The 20,288-nt window shown below is 39.9% G+C and overlaps 2 protein-coding genes across 11 annotated transcripts in view; both read right to left on the reverse strand.

Annotated features, from left to right (window-relative positions):
* The window catches only part of pcnx3 (pecanex homolog 3), a 26,380-nt gene extending 14,862 nt beyond the window's left edge, over positions 1-11,518 (reverse strand). For 2 of the 3 annotated variants that reach the window (XM_023342109.1, XM_014471314.2), the window contains exons 1-14: positions 11,188-11,518; positions 9,928-10,406; positions 8,146-8,354; positions 7,964-8,069; positions 7,733-7,772; positions 7,518-7,613; positions 5,051-6,790; positions 2,019-2,148; positions 1,641-1,810; positions 1,119-1,176; positions 864-1,005; positions 604-761; positions 277-430; positions 50-82 (exon numbers count right to left, since the gene is read on the reverse strand). In XM_023342109.1, the coding sequence (XP_023197877.1) occupies positions 50-82; positions 277-430; positions 604-761; positions 864-1,005; positions 1,119-1,176; positions 1,641-1,810; positions 2,019-2,148; positions 5,051-6,790; positions 7,518-7,613; positions 7,733-7,772; positions 7,964-8,069; positions 8,146-8,354; positions 9,928-10,080 (3,189 nt within the window). In that variant the 5' untranslated portion in view covers positions 10,081-10,406; positions 11,188-11,518. The remainder of the gene's footprint in view (positions 1-49; positions 83-276; positions 431-603; positions 762-863; positions 1,006-1,118; positions 1,177-1,640; positions 1,811-2,018; positions 2,149-5,050; positions 6,791-7,517; positions 7,614-7,732; positions 7,773-7,963; positions 8,070-8,145; positions 8,355-9,927; positions 10,407-11,187) is intronic. The other variant, XM_023342108.1, reaches the window with a different exon arrangement.
* A 5,930-nt stretch (positions 11,519-17,448) lies between these two features.
* The window catches only part of LOC102229945 (neurexin-2-like), a 167,429-nt gene continuing 164,589 nt past the window's right edge, over positions 17,449-20,288 (reverse strand). For all 8 annotated transcript variants that reach the window (XM_023341840.1, XM_023341842.1, XM_023341839.1 and 5 more), the window contains one exon: positions 17,449-19,927. In XM_023341840.1, coding sequence (XP_023197608.1) covers positions 19,125-19,927 — 803 coding nt within the window. In that variant the 3' untranslated portion in view covers positions 17,449-19,124. The remainder of the gene's footprint in view (positions 19,928-20,288) is intronic.

The raw sequence follows: 20,288 nt of genomic DNA on the forward strand, positions 1-20,288 counted from the left end.
TGAAAGCATTTGCTCCCCCATCAAATGATGAACATAAATCAATACTCACATGCATTGGGGAGGCAGCATCCGGCTGTACACTCTGAAGTAGAAGGAGACGATTTTATATTTCATATTTATTAAATCATCAACATAAACAATAAAGATTCTACAACTTGTAAGACAAAAACAAACATGTGATCCTGGAGGAAAAAACATTTGAATCCACATGTCAGAAAGATACATGATTAGTGTATATTTAATAGGTTTTTTTTCTAAAATATGCAGGTTACCTACCTTCAGTAGAGAGTACTGGCAGCTGGCAATGACCAAGCAGAACTGGAAGACCAAGATGTCCCTGAAAAAGCCCTGAAGCAGGAGCAGAAACCCCAGGAAGGCCACCAGGCTGGCCAACAACACCGAAAACACGTTCTCTCCCACGCGGCGATTCCTGCACGCAACGTCCAGAGAAATAATTATTTTTAACTCCATCAGGCTGCAACTCCTTCATCTAAATGCCTTCAAGGTATGAAGGCTTTTTTGAAATAAACTGACTTGTATGCCATAAAAAGAAAAAGGCCATCAATTATCATTTCTTTTCATTACTCCAACATTTCTTCCCACCTGTCCAACAGAGCCAGAAGAGCCAGTCGATCGTATCGAACCCTCAACCACTTTCCAGGCAGCACCCAAAACCGGTAGTACTGCTTAGGCTTGGCTTTCTCCTCAATCATCAGAGTGTTCTCATGGGATTCTTGGAGGGATTCGTGATCAAGATCAAACTAAAAAAAAAAAAAAGGTAAAAAACTGGTAATTAAAAAAAGGACTAACCAACATATTCGACCAGGAATAATCTGCTATTCAAGTAATTAAGGTCGGCTAACCTCCGGCATTTCAAGCGGCACCCTGCGGACCTGCATGCCCTGCAGAACCACAGGTCTGGGCTGGAGGATGGACAGGACTGGCGCTCCATCCTGAACCTCAGTGGAGGTGAAGCTTGATGACTGGGACTGCCTCTCTCTTTCTCTGCAACATTCACATTTTCACAACTTACTGTGCTGTATGCTTTTCAAGAAACCAATTCACTCAGTAGCATAAAAAATTAAAAACATAATCCAGCCTGTCAAGTCTTTACGTACTGAACCGGGTCCTCATAACCTCCTCCAGCAGGTCCAAAAGTGTATGATCTCTTCACTCCTGAGACACAACACCCAAAATAAAAGTAATTATGATGTATGTATTGATCTTAATGTATTCTGCCTTTGTATCAAGTCTAAACTTTCTTTATCCATATTTTCTTCAACTTATTATCAAAGTATTTATTAAGAACAAACAATATTTGTTTTATTATTTTTTCCCAGCTGAATGTAATGAAAAAATCCCTGACTGGGACAAAAGATCGGCTGAAGTAAAGATTAAACGCATCTAATGCAGGATCATGAACAAAACAGCATGCAAACAGTAAAACAGTAGGTACATTACTCTGTGATGAAGCGATATTTTACTGAACTTTAAAACTGTCACATTTTCAAGCACTTACAAGTTACTCATTTTATTAATTTGATTGAAGTATTAGACCGGGACTGAAATCACATATACATCCAAATTGCCTGACAACTCCTCTTCCCCACCGAGTTATTCCTTCAAACTCACAGACTCACCACTTTCATCGTAGAAATAGTGCACCGCTCCCTCTGATGTGTCGTCGAAGTTGGAGGCCTCGTGGATGCCGCTGCGGGGGAGTAAGAGCGAAGACGCAAACTGTAAGGCTGATGGAAGCGTGCGGGTGCGGGAATGAGACGAGGTCCGAACACGCTGAAGGTCTTGGAGGCTAAAAGAAACCAAAAAAAGCACGACTGTAGCTATCCTTATAAACTAGTTTAATAAATCAGATTTTGTTTTGTATTTAAATTTAGTATCAATTTTGACCCCATCATAGCAGTTTTTTTTTTTTTTTTTTTTTTTTACAGTTTTATTAAAGATCAGAGAGATCAAAGAAAAGGTTGATGCAACCTTTTACTCCTGACTACCACACTAACCTGGGAGGCGATCCCATTGTTGAAGGTGGGGGTGTGGGGTTGCTCCCGGCGTTGTGCCTCCGGCGAATCGCCTGGGTCCTCTTCACGCTCGTCATGCACTCATGTTTGCTTCCGTCTTCTGGACCTAAAGCTGGAGAAGAGTTAATGGGTTCATCAGTGCAGTGGCTTCAATTACACCATTAATTACGCAAATAACAGCAAGAAAAAGCTGCATCAAAACTGGTTATACATTCAAGTCTGTTAGCTATTTAAAAAGAAGCAACATCCACTTACTGGTTCTTGTGGATAACACTACGTTAAAGGGAAAGGCAATTCTTCTAAAAGCAATCTATGTTGTATTTATGATGGACAAACAGTGAGGTGCCTATCGTCACAACAGACTCATAACTCTGACGGAAACCTGACACTTTGGCCTAAAAATGTATTATTCGGCTTTGAGGATGAAAAGTACACCATGCTCCCAGCTTCGAGTAGAATAAATCATCCTTCCTACGTTATATCAACCCTTTATATCATAAAGCATTAGCTTCATCTCAGAAGTGGGAGTGTAAATTCTTTTGATCTTACCGTTTTACATATCAACAGCAAATTTTCATCAAGACAAACTAACAAATCTTAAGCAATAATGTCTGGAACATTTCACATCCAAGTTAGAGCATTTGACTTGAGGTTTGTTATTTGATTTTTGTTTCTTTAAGTTTCAAACTTTGTCAATGAATTCGCTGATGGCAAGAAGTACTAGTAAGACCTTACACCTATCAGCTTTAAGATTAGCTACACAAATTAATTTATCTAAACGCGACAGGGCGATGTGTTTTAACCTTGTTATGACAACGTACACTAAAGTCTGTTAAATACCCATTGCTCCTAAGAGGTGTGAACTGAACAATTTTTTTTTTTCAGAAGTTTTGTGCAAAGATCTCTGTGGAAAAGCCAAATTTTTAAATTTAAAAATGTAATTCATAAATCATACATAATATAATCCAAGTCCCCCTTTCGACATACACTTCCCTTCGATTTATTTATGGCCAAACTCTTAAACTGCTTATTAAAATCTTCTTTTGAAAGGGAAATCATGTTTTCTTTCCTTAAATGCAAGACTTAAATTAGCGCCATCTTGGAATTTTCTTCAACTTTAATCTCACATCTGCTTAAACGTCTTCAAGCAAGTTTCCTCCCTCCTAATCAGTGACAAAGCACCAGCAAATCTAGTTGCTCTATGTCGGTCACCAGGAATGCAATACCTACAAGCTTATAAAAATCAGCAGAGGCGCCATGGTTTTAACTTCTTTCTTCAGAAAGTGAAACAAGGAAACACTGCCTATAAGCTGCTGCTGCTATTAATAAAAACACACTGCTGGCTGTTTGAGCCCTGTGTTGTCTGGTATGAGAACCACATTTTCAGGATTTAATCTACACCACATCTGACTTGCCCTCATGCTACAGGAAATGTTTTCCTCCTTGGCAACTCGTTAAAGTTTACAATGTGGAGAATAGCCATAATTAGATTTTAGCACTGCTTTGTGGATGTGATGTTAAGATGCTGATTTACAGTTTTGATGAGCAATAAATGAATCCTATACATTTATCATTCAATTACTCACTCCCAATAAAGAACGTGTTTTTTACTAACTCCAAGTCAAATTCTAGGTCAACATAATTTGATCTATTAATAATCTAGGAGCTAAAATGCAAATGTAAAATGCTACGTTGTGAAAAACTAATGTTGTGCACCACTCTGACCCCACAGTGAAACATGGTAGTGGCAGCATTATTTTACGGGGATTATTTTCATCTGCACGGACAGAGAAACTTGTGAGAGCTAAAGGGAAAATAGATGGAGTTAAAAACAAGCAATTATGTAGAAAACTGACCGGGAAACAGCAAAAGACTGCAAAGACAATCAAGAATGAGTGGCAAAACTTGAAGATTTATGTTCACAGGTGCTTGAATTATTTTGCAAAAATTGAGACCAAAGGTTGCAGCTAAAAGTGCAGTGAAAGGTGGTCCAACAAAGTGAATTCAAATGTATCCCACACTACATTTTACTTTTAAAATGTTAGAACTCGTTTATTACTTTCCTTCCTCTTCAAATGTATGCACTAATTTGTGTTGGTCTGTCAAATAAAATCACAATAAAACATTAATATTTCTGGTTGTAATGACAAAATTAGAAAAGCTCCAAAGTGTAGGTACAACATAACAAAAACTAAACACTAAAAAAATATGACATTTCAACTTATGGCATTAACTTATTTCTAGATTTGATAGTATTAAGAATAAATAACATTGACAGAAATAATATTGACTGATAAATAGGCACTGCTGCACCATATTACAAAATTATTTAGACTGCAATATTGTTGCTGAAAATTGAAATGGTAACACCTATTATAATTAAACAAAATTTCCCAGACACATTTTGAGTCTTTCAAATTATACAATGACCTCAGCACTTTCCATTAGCTTTAGCATCCCAGCTCCTAAATGTAAACATCAGGTTCTGGGATTAATGGCCACTGTAGCCTATTAAATGGTCTTGAAACGTTTGCCTTTAAGATTGCAATACAACAATGATATTGTGATAATGACAGTAATTTGTTACATTGTGCAGCTCTATGATTAGTACCCTCATTTTCCTCAGTACTGTTTCTTTCCCTTCGACACAATGTACCCATAACGCTCGGTGAGCTCTAGAATCTGAGTTTCTCAGATCAATACCAACTGAGGAAAGTCAACATCTATTCAAATGGCCAAATGCATCATCAGAAAGCAGAACCCTACTGTATTGCACTTGAAATGGCACACTTGACTTAATATTGCATCCAAGGAAGGATCTGATATTAAGATTTGATACATTGTGCAGCTCCATTATCAAGTGCTTCTAAGACTAAACCATAAAACTTGGCATAAAATCAGGGTCTTAATACTTAACTGGGTAGTCAAAATCATTTTTAAAACTGAGTTACTTCTCAGAAAAGAGGTAAGTCTGCAACACTTGCTTTAAACAAATGATTTTTAGGTGAACTAACCTCCACCCACGGCTCCCTCTTCAACCAGCTCTCCTGCCCTCCAACCCATCTGGTTGCCGGTCCAAGACCCTCCGAGAGAATCCAGCCGATGATGACGATGGCATACAGGGAAGCCGTCGGTGTGTATAGTTCGGGCTTCAAGATCAGACTTAGACATAGTAAGGGTGCGAGGAGCCGGGGTGGACGTGGAGGGCATTGGAAGAAGCGCGGAGGGCGTGGTCGCTGCGTTGCTTTGGCCCCCGCCAGCTCCATCCATACTTAGTACCCTCGCATGAGTCTTGGCGCTCGCTGTGCTAGAGGAGCGCTGAGCAGCACGAGAATGAGAGGGGGCCGAGGTTTCGGGTAAATCGCCCTCCCTTGGAGCAGGAAGTTGAGAAGCAGTGGAGCGAAGGGATGTAATGTTGATGTTGGCGAGGTCTGAGGAGTAGCAAGAGGTAGAGGAACTTGAGTCGTCATCATTGTCGTTGTCCTCGTCTGAGCTGTATCTGCGCTGGGAGCCCAGGCTGGACCCGGCGCTAATATCACTGCCGTCGTCCTCGTCACTGGAGTCCTCAAACAAACTTTCGCTGTAAGCTTTAGCCCCCAGCCGGCTGCGCACCGGGATGTAATCTCTGTGTTGCCTGTGATTGTGGTGACGCCTGTAAGAGCCACAGTCGAAACTACTGCTGCCCGCTCCTGTTCGCCGTCTGAGAGCTTTCCTTCGGCCCGGCCTGTGGCCCATGTTTCCGCCTCCAGCCCGCAGCAGCTTCAAGTCTTTAGGACGAACGACCTGCTGGGCTTGGAGCACAGGCGGGTCAGACAGTAACAATGGGGTGGAGGATATGGGCAGAGAAGGCTCAGAACACACTAGACCCAGGGCCAGCCCTGAAGGCACTGAATTGGCCTGCCGAGGTGGGGGGAGAGGAGGACCATGAGATTTTCTGTCCAAGTCACACACCTCTGAGTGGCCACTACTTGAAGGGGAAGAGTTCTGGAGAGGAGGGGGCTGTGCAATATCAGAGTGTGCAGGGGGTAAGTCCTCCTCAACAAGTGTCCGGTCTAAGCCCTGGCTGATGGACAACTCTTTGGAAGGGGAGCGCAGGAGCACACTGTCTGACAGGTTGTCAGTGTCACTGCCACCCTGTCCGGCTGCATCCTCTGTGTTTTTCAGAGGAATAGAACCTGACACTGGTGCTGCAGCAGGCGTCTGTCCATCCGCAGGCCGCGACTGGCTCAACGATGGACTTTCTAACTGAGTGGAGTCTGTTTTCTCTGAGCGGTAGCTGCTTACGGTGCTTAGTGTCTCGCGGTCTGTGGTAGCTCCACCTGCACTGAAGCAGCTGTCTGTGGACCCCGCAGCCAAAGCTACCCCGCTGCGGCTGCCTGGGTGCTCAGTTCCTGGAGCAAAAGCTCCAGGGTCCAGACCCAAACCCATGAGGTTTTCGCTTAGCTCCTCGCTTAAGCTGTTCTTTATAAGAGGGCTGAGGGGTGTATCGCCTAAGCTTTCAGATTCGGCAGAGGGTCCAAGTGGACAATATGTTCCCAACCCATTATCCTTGGGACTCTGATGAGATGATTGTTTAGGCAAGTCCTTCGGCTGCTCCTTCTCGTCTCCATCTTCTTGACTTAAAGGTGAAGGCGGGATGGACAGGCATCCTCCAGGATCTTCAGGTCCAGATGACACTCCAGGAACTCCAATGAGACCTGGGAATTCGCCTCCTGGAGAGTCAGAGATGCAGGACTGGACCATACTGGAGGGCCCTGAAACATCCCCAAAAAAACGACACAATCAGACTGAAATCCATCAACTACTTAGCATTCTACAAATATTACATGTAAAAAGATTAATTTTCAAAGTCCAGTATATTTCATGCAAAATTTTAATGTAAAATACAAGTGTTCTTCATAAATTTATTGGAGAAACATCCACAATGCTCAGAGTTTAGATTGAAGTAAGCTCAAATTGAGAGGAAACCACACCCAAGGACAGAAGAAGGGATACAAAGACAATGACGACAGGGAGGAAGAAAGATTGGCAAAAAGTAGCAAGGACACAAAGAAGACTGAAAGGAACTGATAAAAAGGAGGAAGGACCAGGAAAGACACATTGAAGGAAGGCAGTAGGAAAAACAAGGAGGAAAGATAAGGATATTAAGGAACACAGAAGCTAGGATGTACAGAACGACACAGCATAGAAGCAATAAGATATCGAATAAAGTTGGAAAGTGATCAAGGTCTTGGAAGATACGTCAATCAAAGTCTATACTTTTCCAATATTTTCCAGACTGTGTAGGAATCCTGGAATGCAAGTTGGGCTTAACAGGAGCAAACACAGTTTCAAAATGTACTTTTTATTCTTGAAAGGATTTATAAAAATGTGCATCTGCACATGCTTTGAGGCACAGTTATTTTTATACAGGCAAGAATTAGACACCACTCAGCATGCAATAAAGCTCACTGCAGATTACAGAAAAAACAGCAGCCTTACTTTGTGCATCCTGGGAGCTCTGACGTAAAATCGCACGATGGGCCGAAGTCACAATTACATTATTGCTTCCCTGTGCCTGTGTTAATTCTTTGAGATCTGAATAAAAAACAAAAGATATTGTCAAAAAATGTGAATCAAAATACTGAGTAAAGAAAAGTTTGCAAAAATCAAGGAAATAATTAATAAAAAAAGGAGAAGACGGTTTAAATGCTTACCAGTAGTTCCTCCTACGTCCTCAAGCTGGGGCAAAAACTCCTAACAAATCAAAAATATATGGCATATTAAAATTCATGAGTCATATCAGTAGTTATCAACCCTGCACCGACAGTATTGTTAGATGACTGAAAAGGTTTTGAAAACTAAAGATGAAAGATTTGTCAATTCACAAGGATTACAGGGCAAATGAGTGAGGCCAACATGCAACTACTGAACCAAGCAATCCTCACCGACACTTGGTTCAATCCGAAAAGAGAATGCTGGGAGCTGCAGCGAACCGGGGGAGTCGAGTTAACCTTCCGAAAAACGGTCATTTCCACACCAACATGACTATCCCTGGAAAAAAATAAGTACTGGTTAGTATAAAAAAAAATGCCATTCTCCAACATCCCTTTCAATTATATCTCCACACCTGTGTTGATTTCCATCGTGAGCCCCTGACCCATCATCTCCTTCTTCTGTCCTCGGGGCGTCAGCTGCGAGAGAAGCCTGCTTCTTCTCGACAATCTCACCGAGGTCGAACATGGCGTGAAGTCGGTAGTTAACCACCTTAATGGCGGTAAAGAAGACCGCTACCACAGCAGAGTACACGCCTGCCACCACCAAGCTTGGAGGAAGAGCCTGAGAGCGAGTGGAAAAGAAACCAGGCGGAATTAGAAACCCAGGAAATGTTTTGTCTAAATGGACAACTGAAGATTTAAGTCAAGCTAAAACGGGTTGATTTTGGAGCAGCTTCTCTTTCTTGGTCTAGAGTCTAGACCCTTTTATCCCATGGTTAAGCAAAACTCACTTCACTGGAGTGGTGAGTAATATTGGTGTTTCTGTAGTTTTCAGCTTGTGATCGTCTTGAGACTTGGTGGGTCTTGGACTGTTGCTGAACATCCCAAGTAATTAAATTTTTATCTGAGGGTCATAGTGTAGCTCAGATAGTTCAAACTTGGATAATGAACCCCAAAACACATCTATACTGGTCTTGCAGTAGATAAAGCAGGAGAACATTAAGCTTCTGGAAGAAGGCCTGACCTCCACCCTAATAACTTATTATACAATTGATGAACTCTGATTAAAAGTGGGTTTGATTTCTGTGCCAAGAAACTGACCAATTTACCTTGGCTATACAATTTGTTCAAACATCCAGCCAGAATTATGTCAGGGTTTTATTGATTAAGTTGCTCTGCATCTTGTTTAGGAACATTTATCTCAATCTTTGAAAACTCCAGATTTGTCCAACCCCAAATAAGTTATAAAAGGAATGTTTGTATTTAAACTACATAAATATAAATAGGCAAAAGAAACAAAGAATGAAAAAAAATCCACCATTCATCTAAGAAGAAATTAAGGATGAATTTTAAGGTCTCCCCTCCCCCGGTGTCCGTACAGCCTGATCTGTTCTAATTGTTCTAGACAGAGAGTCACTCCCTAATTATACCTGGGTTATCAAAAAGTTTCTCACAGGGAGTTTGGGAACCAACATTTCTGGCTCAGCATTAAGACATTAAAGACCTTCAAAACCTTTGAAACACTGAAAATGGAGGAGTGTTTCATTCTTATCTAAACCCTCCCGAGGTTAAAGTAGGATAAAAACACAATAAGCCTCACATGAATCTGGCTACAGCTGGAAGAATCTAAGTAAACATCTTTTTGGGTTTATACACAAAGTAGCAAAAGTTATTTTCTAAAATCCCACTAACAATTTTAAATAAGACATAACATATTGTATTGACAGAAACAACAATATTTATGAGGAATTTTATTAAGTGGGGTTACTCACTAAAACTTGAGTTAAAACTCATTCTTATTTAGAGCCTTAAAATTTGTTAAATGTGTTGTAGGAGAAAATTGATCTTAAGCAATCCTCCCTTGTTGCCAGAGATATACATTTGTCATATGTGAAAATTTCAGTCCAAGCGCGAGACATAGAAAATCCACAATAAATTCACATTTCTTACACTCAACATTTTTTAAAACCTTGAATATGTACAACTATTCCTCCCTGAGGTAAACAATTCAAATGTATCTAAAATTACTTTGACATCATTGCCATGTTGAGTGTATGAAAAGTTCTGACTGACAATTTTTGTGTTGATTTCATGCCAGGTTGCCACATCAAATAAAGAAAAACTGAGGTCAACAAGACATTATTTGTAGAAGAATGATTCTGTCAACGTAGCTGCCGTTATAACTGTGGTCTTACCATGTACAGAAGAAAGGGGAAGGCCAGGAGAAAGATCCACAGGTACAGGTGGATGCAGTTGGAGAATGTGCTCTGATGGGGGTCCACATACCAGCCTCCTGTGAGTGAAGCCCACACACCCTGCCGCAAAATCTGTAGAGCTTGGGAGCCCATCTCCACCGTTTAGGGTTAGACAAAAGCTGGAAAGCTTCCTCCGAGCCTGGAGCTCAAAAAACCGTGCAGCAGATTGAGGCACGGTATCTTCTCTCTATGATGGCACTTCCAACATAGACAGCATGGTGACCAAGGCTGGTTTGTTGAGGACAACAGTTCTGTATCGTGGATATTTATAGATCTCAGTGGAGGTTGAAAGTCCTTGCATATTCTTGTGCCCTTTCTATACCAATGCTGCTTTTCTCTACCCTAACCCCAGCTGGGTGTTCAGCTGTTTGATCTTTTGGCACTTTGACATCCCACTGAAAGTGTGAAATGGCATTCATCTGAAAGACAAATCAAAGATAGTCACTTGACAGTTGATCTGTTTCTGTGATTGACATTGTTTTAGCAATGCATTTAGGGGAAAGCCAAACGCCACAGTACTCTGTATAACTCATTGTTATAGTACTTTGTTATTCACATATTTTGACTATGAATGTGTCTTTCGTTCGTTTTATTTTACACACGTAATTAAGTATTTATTATTCAATCAGTAGCCAAGCTGAAGCAAGAAAATTATTTTAAGCACCCATTGACCACAATATTCCAAAGTACACCCATTTACGCCATTATGGGAGGGTACGTGACATGACCAAAACATCTTTCCAATTTCAAAAGACTGAGCTTAAAACTTCAAAATGTTAGAGGTAGGCCAGGGCTATGCCAGCGAGATTAAGTTTTAGATTTGCATTAGCAGGCTAGCAGACACTTTAGCCTAGCTTTATGGAATCGCTTTGCTTTTCTAAATGATATACGTCGTAGACGCATTGAGCCACCAGCGTGGATTAGCCTCTGCAAACACTTACGATACAAAGAATAAAATTGCTACAAGTCTGAAAAATCGATGGCCAGCGTTTAACATCCGAATTCTTAACGTTAGGTACCGGCTAATGCTAGGCCGCATACCATATGAAAGGTGAATGTAACGTTTTTTAAACTAACAAGACAGACCGAAGCTATCCGCTGGTGGATGCTTTTAGCTATGTAAACTCAGGTTAGGAGGACAGTTTTAAATAACTGCTCACAGTAAACAGCTTTCCGAGTCTGGACCCAAACATAGCTTACAGTTAGCATTAGCTGTTGAGCTCGCCTCATATCCTCCTTCCGCATCCAGTCCTTGTAAAATCTCAGAGCTTTCCTCCTCAGGATGCAGCTAGCAGGAGACGGCAGTCCAACTGTAGATTACCTGGAGCTTCGCTGTTCTATTGGGGCTGGTTAATTTATCTTGGTTTTCCTCATAGTCCGTCATCCTCTTTGGTGTTAAACATTGACAGACATAAAACAAGAACAGTGAACCCCTCTGTACACGAACGACAGCTGTTTCCTGGCATAAACGAAGTCTGTGTGGGACTGTTACAGGTCTGGCACACCGAGGTCCTGTTAGCCCCAGCTAACAGCTAGCTGACACACGCACGTACGTAAGTACGTACACGGAGACGTTCCCATGGTCCCGATTGGCTAAGTGAATGTCAACGTCACGAAGTGAAATTTGTCCGCTTAAAGTCTGACTGGGGCATCTTTTTTTATTTGGGACATTTTACTTTCAAATAAAGGCCACTAGAGCCGACAAAACCTTTTTAAAAAATCTATCTATCTATCTATCTATCTATCTATCTATCTATCTATCTATCTATCTATCTATCTATCTATCTATCTATCTATCTATCTATCTATCTATCTATCTATCTATCTATCTATCTATCTATCTATCTATCTATCTATCTATCTATCTATCTATCTATCTATCTATCTATCTATCTATCTATCTATCTATCTATCTATCTATCTATCTATCTATCTATCTATCTATCTATCTATGTATCTGTCTGTCTGTCTGTCTGTCTGTCTGTCTATATATATATATATATATACATACATGCATTTTCACTAATGCCTCAAAGTTATCTCTGTCTTGCTCACCGTCAAGCTTCACTATTCCATCTGAAGAAAGGTATCTCCACAGCATGATGCTGCCATGAACATGTTTTACTGGGTGGATGCTGAGCTCACATAGGGATTTTGCATTTGTGCAAAATGGTTAGATTTCGAAGGTAATCTGACCTGACCACCTTCATCTTTCACATGTTTGCTGTGTCTCCACATTGTTTTTGGTAAAGTTTAGGACTACTTAGCTCTCTTCAGGAGTCTTCCTTAATGTCCTGATCTGTGAAGTGCATAATCAAAAGCTGTCCAGTCAACAGTTTGTCCTACCTGCAAATGTAGGTAGGACATTTGCGGGTATACATAAATGTCCTACCTACATTACGTATAATCGAGATAACATATAATCTCGATTATACGTTACTTTCTGCAGTGGGTTTCCTTTGAAATACATTACGGTATTTAATACAATCTAGAAAGGTTTAAAGAGTTTGAATATTTTTGCAAAGCATTGCACATGCATTTGCAACCCGCATATTTATTTATATCTTGGAAAATATAGAAAAAATATCACTTTAAAAACATTTCTTGCAGGACCAGTGCTTGGTTAGACAGCTGTAATCTGCTTTTGCTGCTGGAGCCGTTTTGTCGAATTAACCTCGTGACATCTCTGCAATTCTCAGGAGTGGCTTATTGTGTCCTTTAGCTACCCCAGTTTGATACCTTCTGTCAGCACAGATCAGTCCTCACCTGCACCAGACCTGCAGTGACACCACACCTCTGCAGCCTGAAGGACTATTCTTTTCCGTCTCAGCACAAAGGGACTGACGGGACAAGTGACCCCCGCTGGCTTGGAAAACAGCCGTTCTAAATTCTTGTCTTTAGTGATAAACCTTTGGAAAATTGATGGCTGCTTTAAATCAGGCAGCTATTGCCTCAGTCCTAGAAAGAAATGTGTGCACAGTGGACAGTTCCTCTTCATCTCAGCAGGGGGGGTCCAACTACACAAGTATGGAGCATACAACAGCATGCAGTTCTTCCTCAGACATTGAGAGGCAATGCTATTTTCATCAAAAGTATTACATTGGACATACAGTATTTTACTTTTGCCATGGCTTCATTTATGACTCACTTGGTATGCAACCTTCTTATTCCTACTATAAAGATTATATGCAGCCAGAGGCATCTAGAAACCTCAATTTGCCTTCTTAGCTATTTAATATCATGCAACTTAATGAAGCAACCAATAAACCAGCGTCTCTCCTGACTGGGAAGTAATTCTTTTCTATGGATTCATCCATTACTATAATTCATTTTTTCATTTATTCCACTTGCTACTAAATTATTGTGAACTGCAGTGGAGTCCAGTGGTTACCCGGAAGAGCCTACCGGCACGGTAGACTCTAACTAAACCAAAAATGGCTTGTTAATTTGAAAAACTAAACAAAACATATGTACATAATTTAGCTTCATATACCAGTCTTGTAAAAAAAAGAATCCTATGTTTGAAATTTAGGTTTAAAAAAGCTGTATTCTTATTATGTTTGGTTAGATTTATAATTAGACTATTAGTAGGTACTTTTAATCTCTAACTATTAATGAAAATGTATTTACTGTCATGCAGTGATGTCCTGACATCCTCTGACATCTATGTCATTTTCAATAGCTTACTAAAGTTCACAATTACATTGTAATTGTGAACTTTACAATGTAAAAGCTGCTGGCCAGCAGCATAAAAGCTGCTGGCCAGCTTTTATGCTAAATCAAGCAAGCCAATTTTAGATTTAATTTGTTACCTAATTAGCAACATGCCAGTGTCAGTTTTATACTATTTGTTTTATTATTATTAGAAATCATTATTTAATCAGGGAACAGTCTATTCATGATTCCATTAGAGCAGTTCTCCAGGGATTTCACAGAAGGTAACTGACCACAGTTTTTTTTTTACTATGTTCATTTTTTAAATTACCGTATTTTCCTCTTTACTTGGATGCTATTTACAGATCTTCCTCTATACTTAGTAGCCTGAAATTATGAAATGACTATGTGCTGGTATGGCAGATGGTTGTGTTGGCTGCTCTAATATAAGGTCCCAAGGTGACAAAAATGGCTTTTCCTGAGGTCCAAAGAAATAACATTGATCCAATTGTGATTCAAATCACTCCCCAGAGTAGAACCAAGCACATTGGATGAAGGTGCTTGAACAAGAAACAGACTTATGGAGCTCTACAAAATCAAATGTAGTTAAATCCACGGGGTGCCATTCATGCCGCCCAAACCTGAACAAATCTAGCAGCTATACATGAACTGGCTCAGTTAAACGGAGTGTAATGTGTTGCGCTTCTCCTCTATCACCCTGAAAGAATTGGCCATCTGGGTCGTCTTCGTACTTGTGGAAACATGATTGAGTCCTGATTCTATCACATTGTGCAGTGATTCATCATCCCAGACAAAGGAGTCAGCTGGCTTAAGGCTTTGTCATATTTAGACTTAATAGTGCTAAATTAGACAAATCAAGATAAAGACATTCTGTTTCAACCAAAAAAAAAAATCTTTTGTTCCACGATGAATGTTTGATATGCGGGAGTTACTGTCCCTACAGAATTATACTGCCTCCAAAGAAGAGAGACCGGGAAAGAGCAAAGGATGAGCGAGAAAATGATGATGAAACTTAAGTGTAATGCACACTTTTCTTGAACTGTGATTTGTATAAAAAGCTGTTTCTTCATGTTAACATTTCTTGTTTGTATAGTGTGACCCTTGCAGATTAAATCAGTAAGTATTTAATCTGCAGTAGCATTAAATAGTAATTACAAAAGAAAACAGTCAAGTTAAATACAAAGGATATTCAGTTTCAAATGTAAGGTCACTTGCATTGGTTCTTGCATAAATGTTGCCCATGACACGGCCCTCATTGTTCACCTTATAAATGTATTCACAGTCTACTTTACTTGATACATCTTATTAGTATAAGGTTCACCACCATTTGTTAGGGTTGTTAGGGCAGCAGAGAGAACCATAGGCTGCCCCCTCCCCACTATGGAACAGATTTACACTTCCAGGCTCCACAAGAAAGTTTTGGACATTTTAAATGACTCTTCACACCCTGGCCATGGTCTCTTCCAGCTGCTGCCATCAGGCAAGAGATACAGAGCAATAAAAACCAGGACAAATCGCCTAAAAAACAGTTTTTACCCGATGGCAATCATGGCACTAAATTCAAAGACATAAGAACTTCTGCTCTTGACACCACTTTGTTATAAATGTAAATTCTGTTGCGACACCTCCAGGCGCTGCAACCATCTTCTGATGTCTATTTATTTCTCATTTTGTACTATTCATTTCTTTATCTTTGTATATTACGTATATACACATAACCTGCATCTTAACTCAAGTCGAGCAAATCTCAATCTCGTTGTAATCTGTTGATGACAATGACAAATAAATCTTATCTTATCTATCTTATCTTATCTTATCATTTGGTTCAGGGTTTCTTGAATTCTTTGTGACAAGTATTTAACAAGGTGTAGAAAACATTTCTGAGATTTTGGCGTGATGCTGCCACATGATTTTTGCAGATTTGTTGACTCTACATGTAAAACTTTAGTCTAACTGGTACTAAGCACCACAATAATATCTCCCACTCCATTACACCACATCTAAAATGGTTTCTCATTCACACAATTGCCATTTACTGGATATTAATTTTTTTAGACCTTACTATATAAACTATAGTTATTGTTGTGCATGAAGATCTAAGCAGTTTAAACTTTAACAATACATCTTAACCTTCTATAGATGCTTAAATGCATATAGTTACTGCCATGTGATTGGCCGAATCACTATCTGTGCTAATAAAGAAAAGAACAGGTGTGCCTAGTAAATAGTTCAATGAGTATATATAAAGAAGCTTCTTGATGCTTTATTGGCATCGGAACAACCTTAGATTGATAAAAAGAACCAATCTAATTGAAGTCACTCTTATTGTGTTACAACTTCTATACTTTCTTTTTGAGACCTTGGTATTTCTTATGCTTTTGATGTTCCATGTATCCATGTTCTTGATGTTTCTGTCTCTGCATCTTCTGAGAAGCTGGATTATTGCTGCAACGTGTTGTTGAACATAGACAACAATTTTGATGGAAAATGCTGATGGAAGGGAGGAGGGACTTATGCATCTTCCAGGAACATAATGCCATTTTGTACCACAATCACATAAATATGTTACCTTCAGTTGTGATAAAATTGCTATATAAATAATAAAAAAAACAACTTTAGAGAAATTTAACTTTGCATCATGGCAACATTTTATGCCATGATGCAGAAATTGGCCCCCGTCTCTTCAGGAGACAGTTCTTTGGAGTGTTGAACTGAGAAGTTGTTCCAATTTGAGGATTTCTCAAACATGAATGAAAGAATCAAAACAACTCACCAGGTATGTTTTTGATGAGGGAATATTATAACATGATATGATGCTCAAAAAAGTTGATTTTGCAGAACACATTCCTTTTTAACTACACAGCTGTAATTTACATTTTGATCAGTTTTCAGACTTCCTGAAAAAAGCAGACATTGCCTTCTTGTTTAGCCCTAAACAAAAAATCTTGATTCAAGACTCCAGACTCTTGAGCCATTTGAAATAAACAGGGGAGTGCCTATTCCTAATTGACATGACATGGAAATAAGATGTTGGGGAACAATTGGCAAGTAATTTTTTTTCATCCAAGCACTTGTGTCATCCAAAGTTGTGCCCTGGGCTATGAATTTCAACTCACATTTCAAAACCTGATTCTCATCTTCATTTACTGATACCTGGAATCTTTTCTGCATTTGGTCTTACCTTGTATTTTACTAACATGATAACTTTGTGAGTTTCTTTGTGAATGTTTGCAACACACAGGTGCATGTTGGTAAGTTAGAATACCATTATAAGGTTAGATCAAATCAGTAATTAAATACAAAGAGCAAAGATTTCATATTATAGATTCATTAAAACCTGATTGATGTATTTTTAAATATGTATTTCTAAAATTGTTATTATCTTAGTTTGCAGCTAATGAAAAACCCAAATTCAACGTGAAATCTAGGTCAGATCAATGTAAACATTTTCTTAATACAAAAATGCTCCCAGTTGACAAAGGAGAGTAACCAACAAAAAGTAATTGCTGTAGAAGTTGGCTGTATGCAGTTATAATGTATATATTATAACTAGAAGATAAAGTGGAAAAAGAAAGTACAAAAAAAATGTTCAAAGGTTTGGAGAAAACATGATCCAGTACTGTGAACTGGACTAACATTTTTGTATTACTTATTTTTTGACAAAGTGAATTTTGGGTTTAAGTTAACTGGAAGCAATCATAATATGAATTTCATTTTATGAACTGAATCAGCTGCAATGTCAGTAAACAGTTTTAAATCACAGAGAAGCATCACATGACACAGGTGTGTACAAAGTATATAATCAAGTGTATTTTCATCTTTATCCACGTTCTGTACACATATTAAGATCCATTTCACATGAACACTATACAATAGTAATGAGTGAGGAATGGTATATTTTCTGAGCACTGAGCAGCTCACATTAAATGGCACTTTCATAAAAAAAAAAAAGAAATCACACAGCATGAGCAGATAACTGAAAACAAAAAGTTATCATCAGATTCACTGAGATTCAGCACATATAAAAAGCACAACAAAATAAAACATTGATTGGTTCCATCCTTCTGTTTCCTCTGCATAACCTGAATGGCAAACAATGGGAGAAAAACAATGACATATTTGCAGCTATCAGAGGAGAGTGTGCTTCTTTTATTATTTTTTTGTCCGGATTAAAGTAGAAAGCAATCTAAAATGTGGTGTGTTAAGAAGAGTGGTAACAAGATACATCGAAATATCAGAGAAATATTACAGTTCACAAATTTAATTATTCATCCCACAGAATAGTCTTTTGGATAACTGATAGAAAACAAAAATCAATACTTTTGGCTGCTTTACAAGGATTACCTTATGTCTCAGAGCTACGCTTCCATTTTCAGTGTGCTTTTTAAATTCCCAATGACAGCATAGAGGAAATAAAAGGTTGTTAGTGAGCCGGCCTTTCTCCAAAACGCTCTTCAAAAGTGGGATTCTGCGCTTCTCAAAGCTCCATCGAACTGCAACAGTTTGGATGTGGTGATGGAATCAATGGTGGGAGCTGGACCAACAGTCCTGGATGTGATCACATCCTGGTCAGTCCGCTAACCTCTATATGTACAGTACATACAAGCAGTGCTTGTAGAGGAATACCTTCACATGTTCACCATTATCGCCTCATTATATCACACAATTCCTCAGATTCATCTGACTGAAACATTCGAGGACTGCTGTGTAGAGGTATGAATAGTGATTTCATGACCACTTTTAGACAGAGCTAGATGTCCTGGCTCATTTACAGTACAAGTATCCATCAGTGAAAATAATCCCATCTCATGAGGACGGATGTATGCAGAGCGATCGGGGTAGTTAAAAAAAAAGAAAAAAGGAAACACATAACATAACACGAAGGCTGCCGATGTGATGTCTTCTCCAAGTGAAAAGGGCTTTCTCTTCGAGTGCGCTCGGGATGACTGCCGGGGCGCTTGCTGCTCATATACCATAAAAATTCAATAACTGGCCTGTTCTGCCTCATGTATCATAATGGGGACATTGAGACTCAGGATAGAGAATTATAAAGAAGTCCAAAGAAACTGGATGTTCTCAGCACTTTCTTCACAGTACCATATCCATGCTATGTACAAAGCCTAAGTGGATGTTCTCTTTTCTAGCTAAGTTAAAAACATGAAATAAAAATCGTACACCAACAAAGAGATGGTGAATACAGAGTGTCCATTTTGACACAGATGATGTGTTAGATCTTGTGTCATTGACGGGGAATATAGCACTGCTGGGGAACTGGGCATCCTTGACTGTAGGGAAACCAATATCTATTCACTTCGAGTGAATGTTTCCTTGCAGTCTGGGAAGTTTTTCAGATACCTGATGGATTCAGGTTGCAAAAAACAAAACCAAAAAACCCAAAAAGGAAAACAGCATCCTCTCTCATCCTCCAGTCTCAGTCCACGGTTGCCTATTCTCCTTCTCTTTCAGACATAGTATTCCTTGTCTTTGTTCTTTTTGCCCTTTGTGATGGCCTTCGCCACAGAGGCGGTGGCTGTGCTTTTGTCTTTAACCACTGCTCCATTGCCCTCCACGGTGGAATTGTTGGCAAAAGTGTGACCCTGGTCTGCTGGGTAGGAGCCTTCATCCCGGTTGCGGTACTTGTACATGGCATAGAGAAGGATGAGGATGCAGAGAGCAGCAGCAGCCACGATGCCGACCACCATCCCTGTTGTGCTACTGGACTCCCTGATGACTTCTACGGCGCCTGGTTGGTTCTTTTCATCAGAGGCTGTGGGATTGGCTGTGGGCACATGGGGAAAATTGGGGGGGTACGTTAGTCCTGGTGTGTTACGGGAGGATGGAGGAGCAGGGGGCAGGAGCACCTGGTCGCGGGTGTTCATTTTGCCTGCGGGAATGTGGAGCTGGTCAGGATTGGTTGTGGGAACAAAAGGAGGTAAAGGGCGGGATTTCTGAACTCCACCCTCACCAACGGCGGGAGGTGGAGGAAGGACTGTCCTGTCAGTGACCATGGGGGAGTTATTATTGTAAAAGTCCTCATCATCGGATTCCGTCATCTCCCCTGAGCCGAAGGCCGAGACTTCCACAGGGTCACCGCAGTCCTCCTGGTCCGGGGGGCAGGAGGGATGAGGAGGGAGGATCAGGGACTCTTTGGTGGTTTCAAGAGGGGAGAGGAGGGTGGGAGGAGGAGGGATTACAGGGTAACGAGTGGCGATAGATGGGGGCTCAAGGGAATCCACTGTTATAATAGGCAACACTAATTCTCCTCCTAGAAAGGAAAGAGAAAAAGTAAGGTATCCCAAATTAGAACTTGTCTGACTAAACAGCTCAACATAATATTTTCTGGCATATATGCTAATGTCAGTGATATTATTATATTGCATTGCCTTGCAAAAGTATCGATGTTCCTTGAATAGCTTCAAACTTCATTGTATTTTATTGGGAATTTATGACAGACCAAAACAAAGTGGCTCATACTTGTGATCTGGGAGGATAAATAATTAAGTTTTTTGTAGAGTTTGGTGTGCATTTATCTACACCCTCCCCCATTTAACTCTAATCCTTCAAAATAAAATCTAGTTGTAACAATTGGTTAAAAAAGGTTAAGGCCACTGAAAATAAAAAACAAC

This window comes from Xiphophorus maculatus, chromosome 11 (genome assembly GCF_002775205.1).
Source record: "Xiphophorus maculatus strain JP 163 A chromosome 11, X_maculatus-5.0-male, whole genome shotgun sequence".
Lineage (NCBI taxonomy): Eukaryota > Metazoa > Chordata > Actinopteri > Cyprinodontiformes > Poeciliidae > Xiphophorus > Xiphophorus maculatus.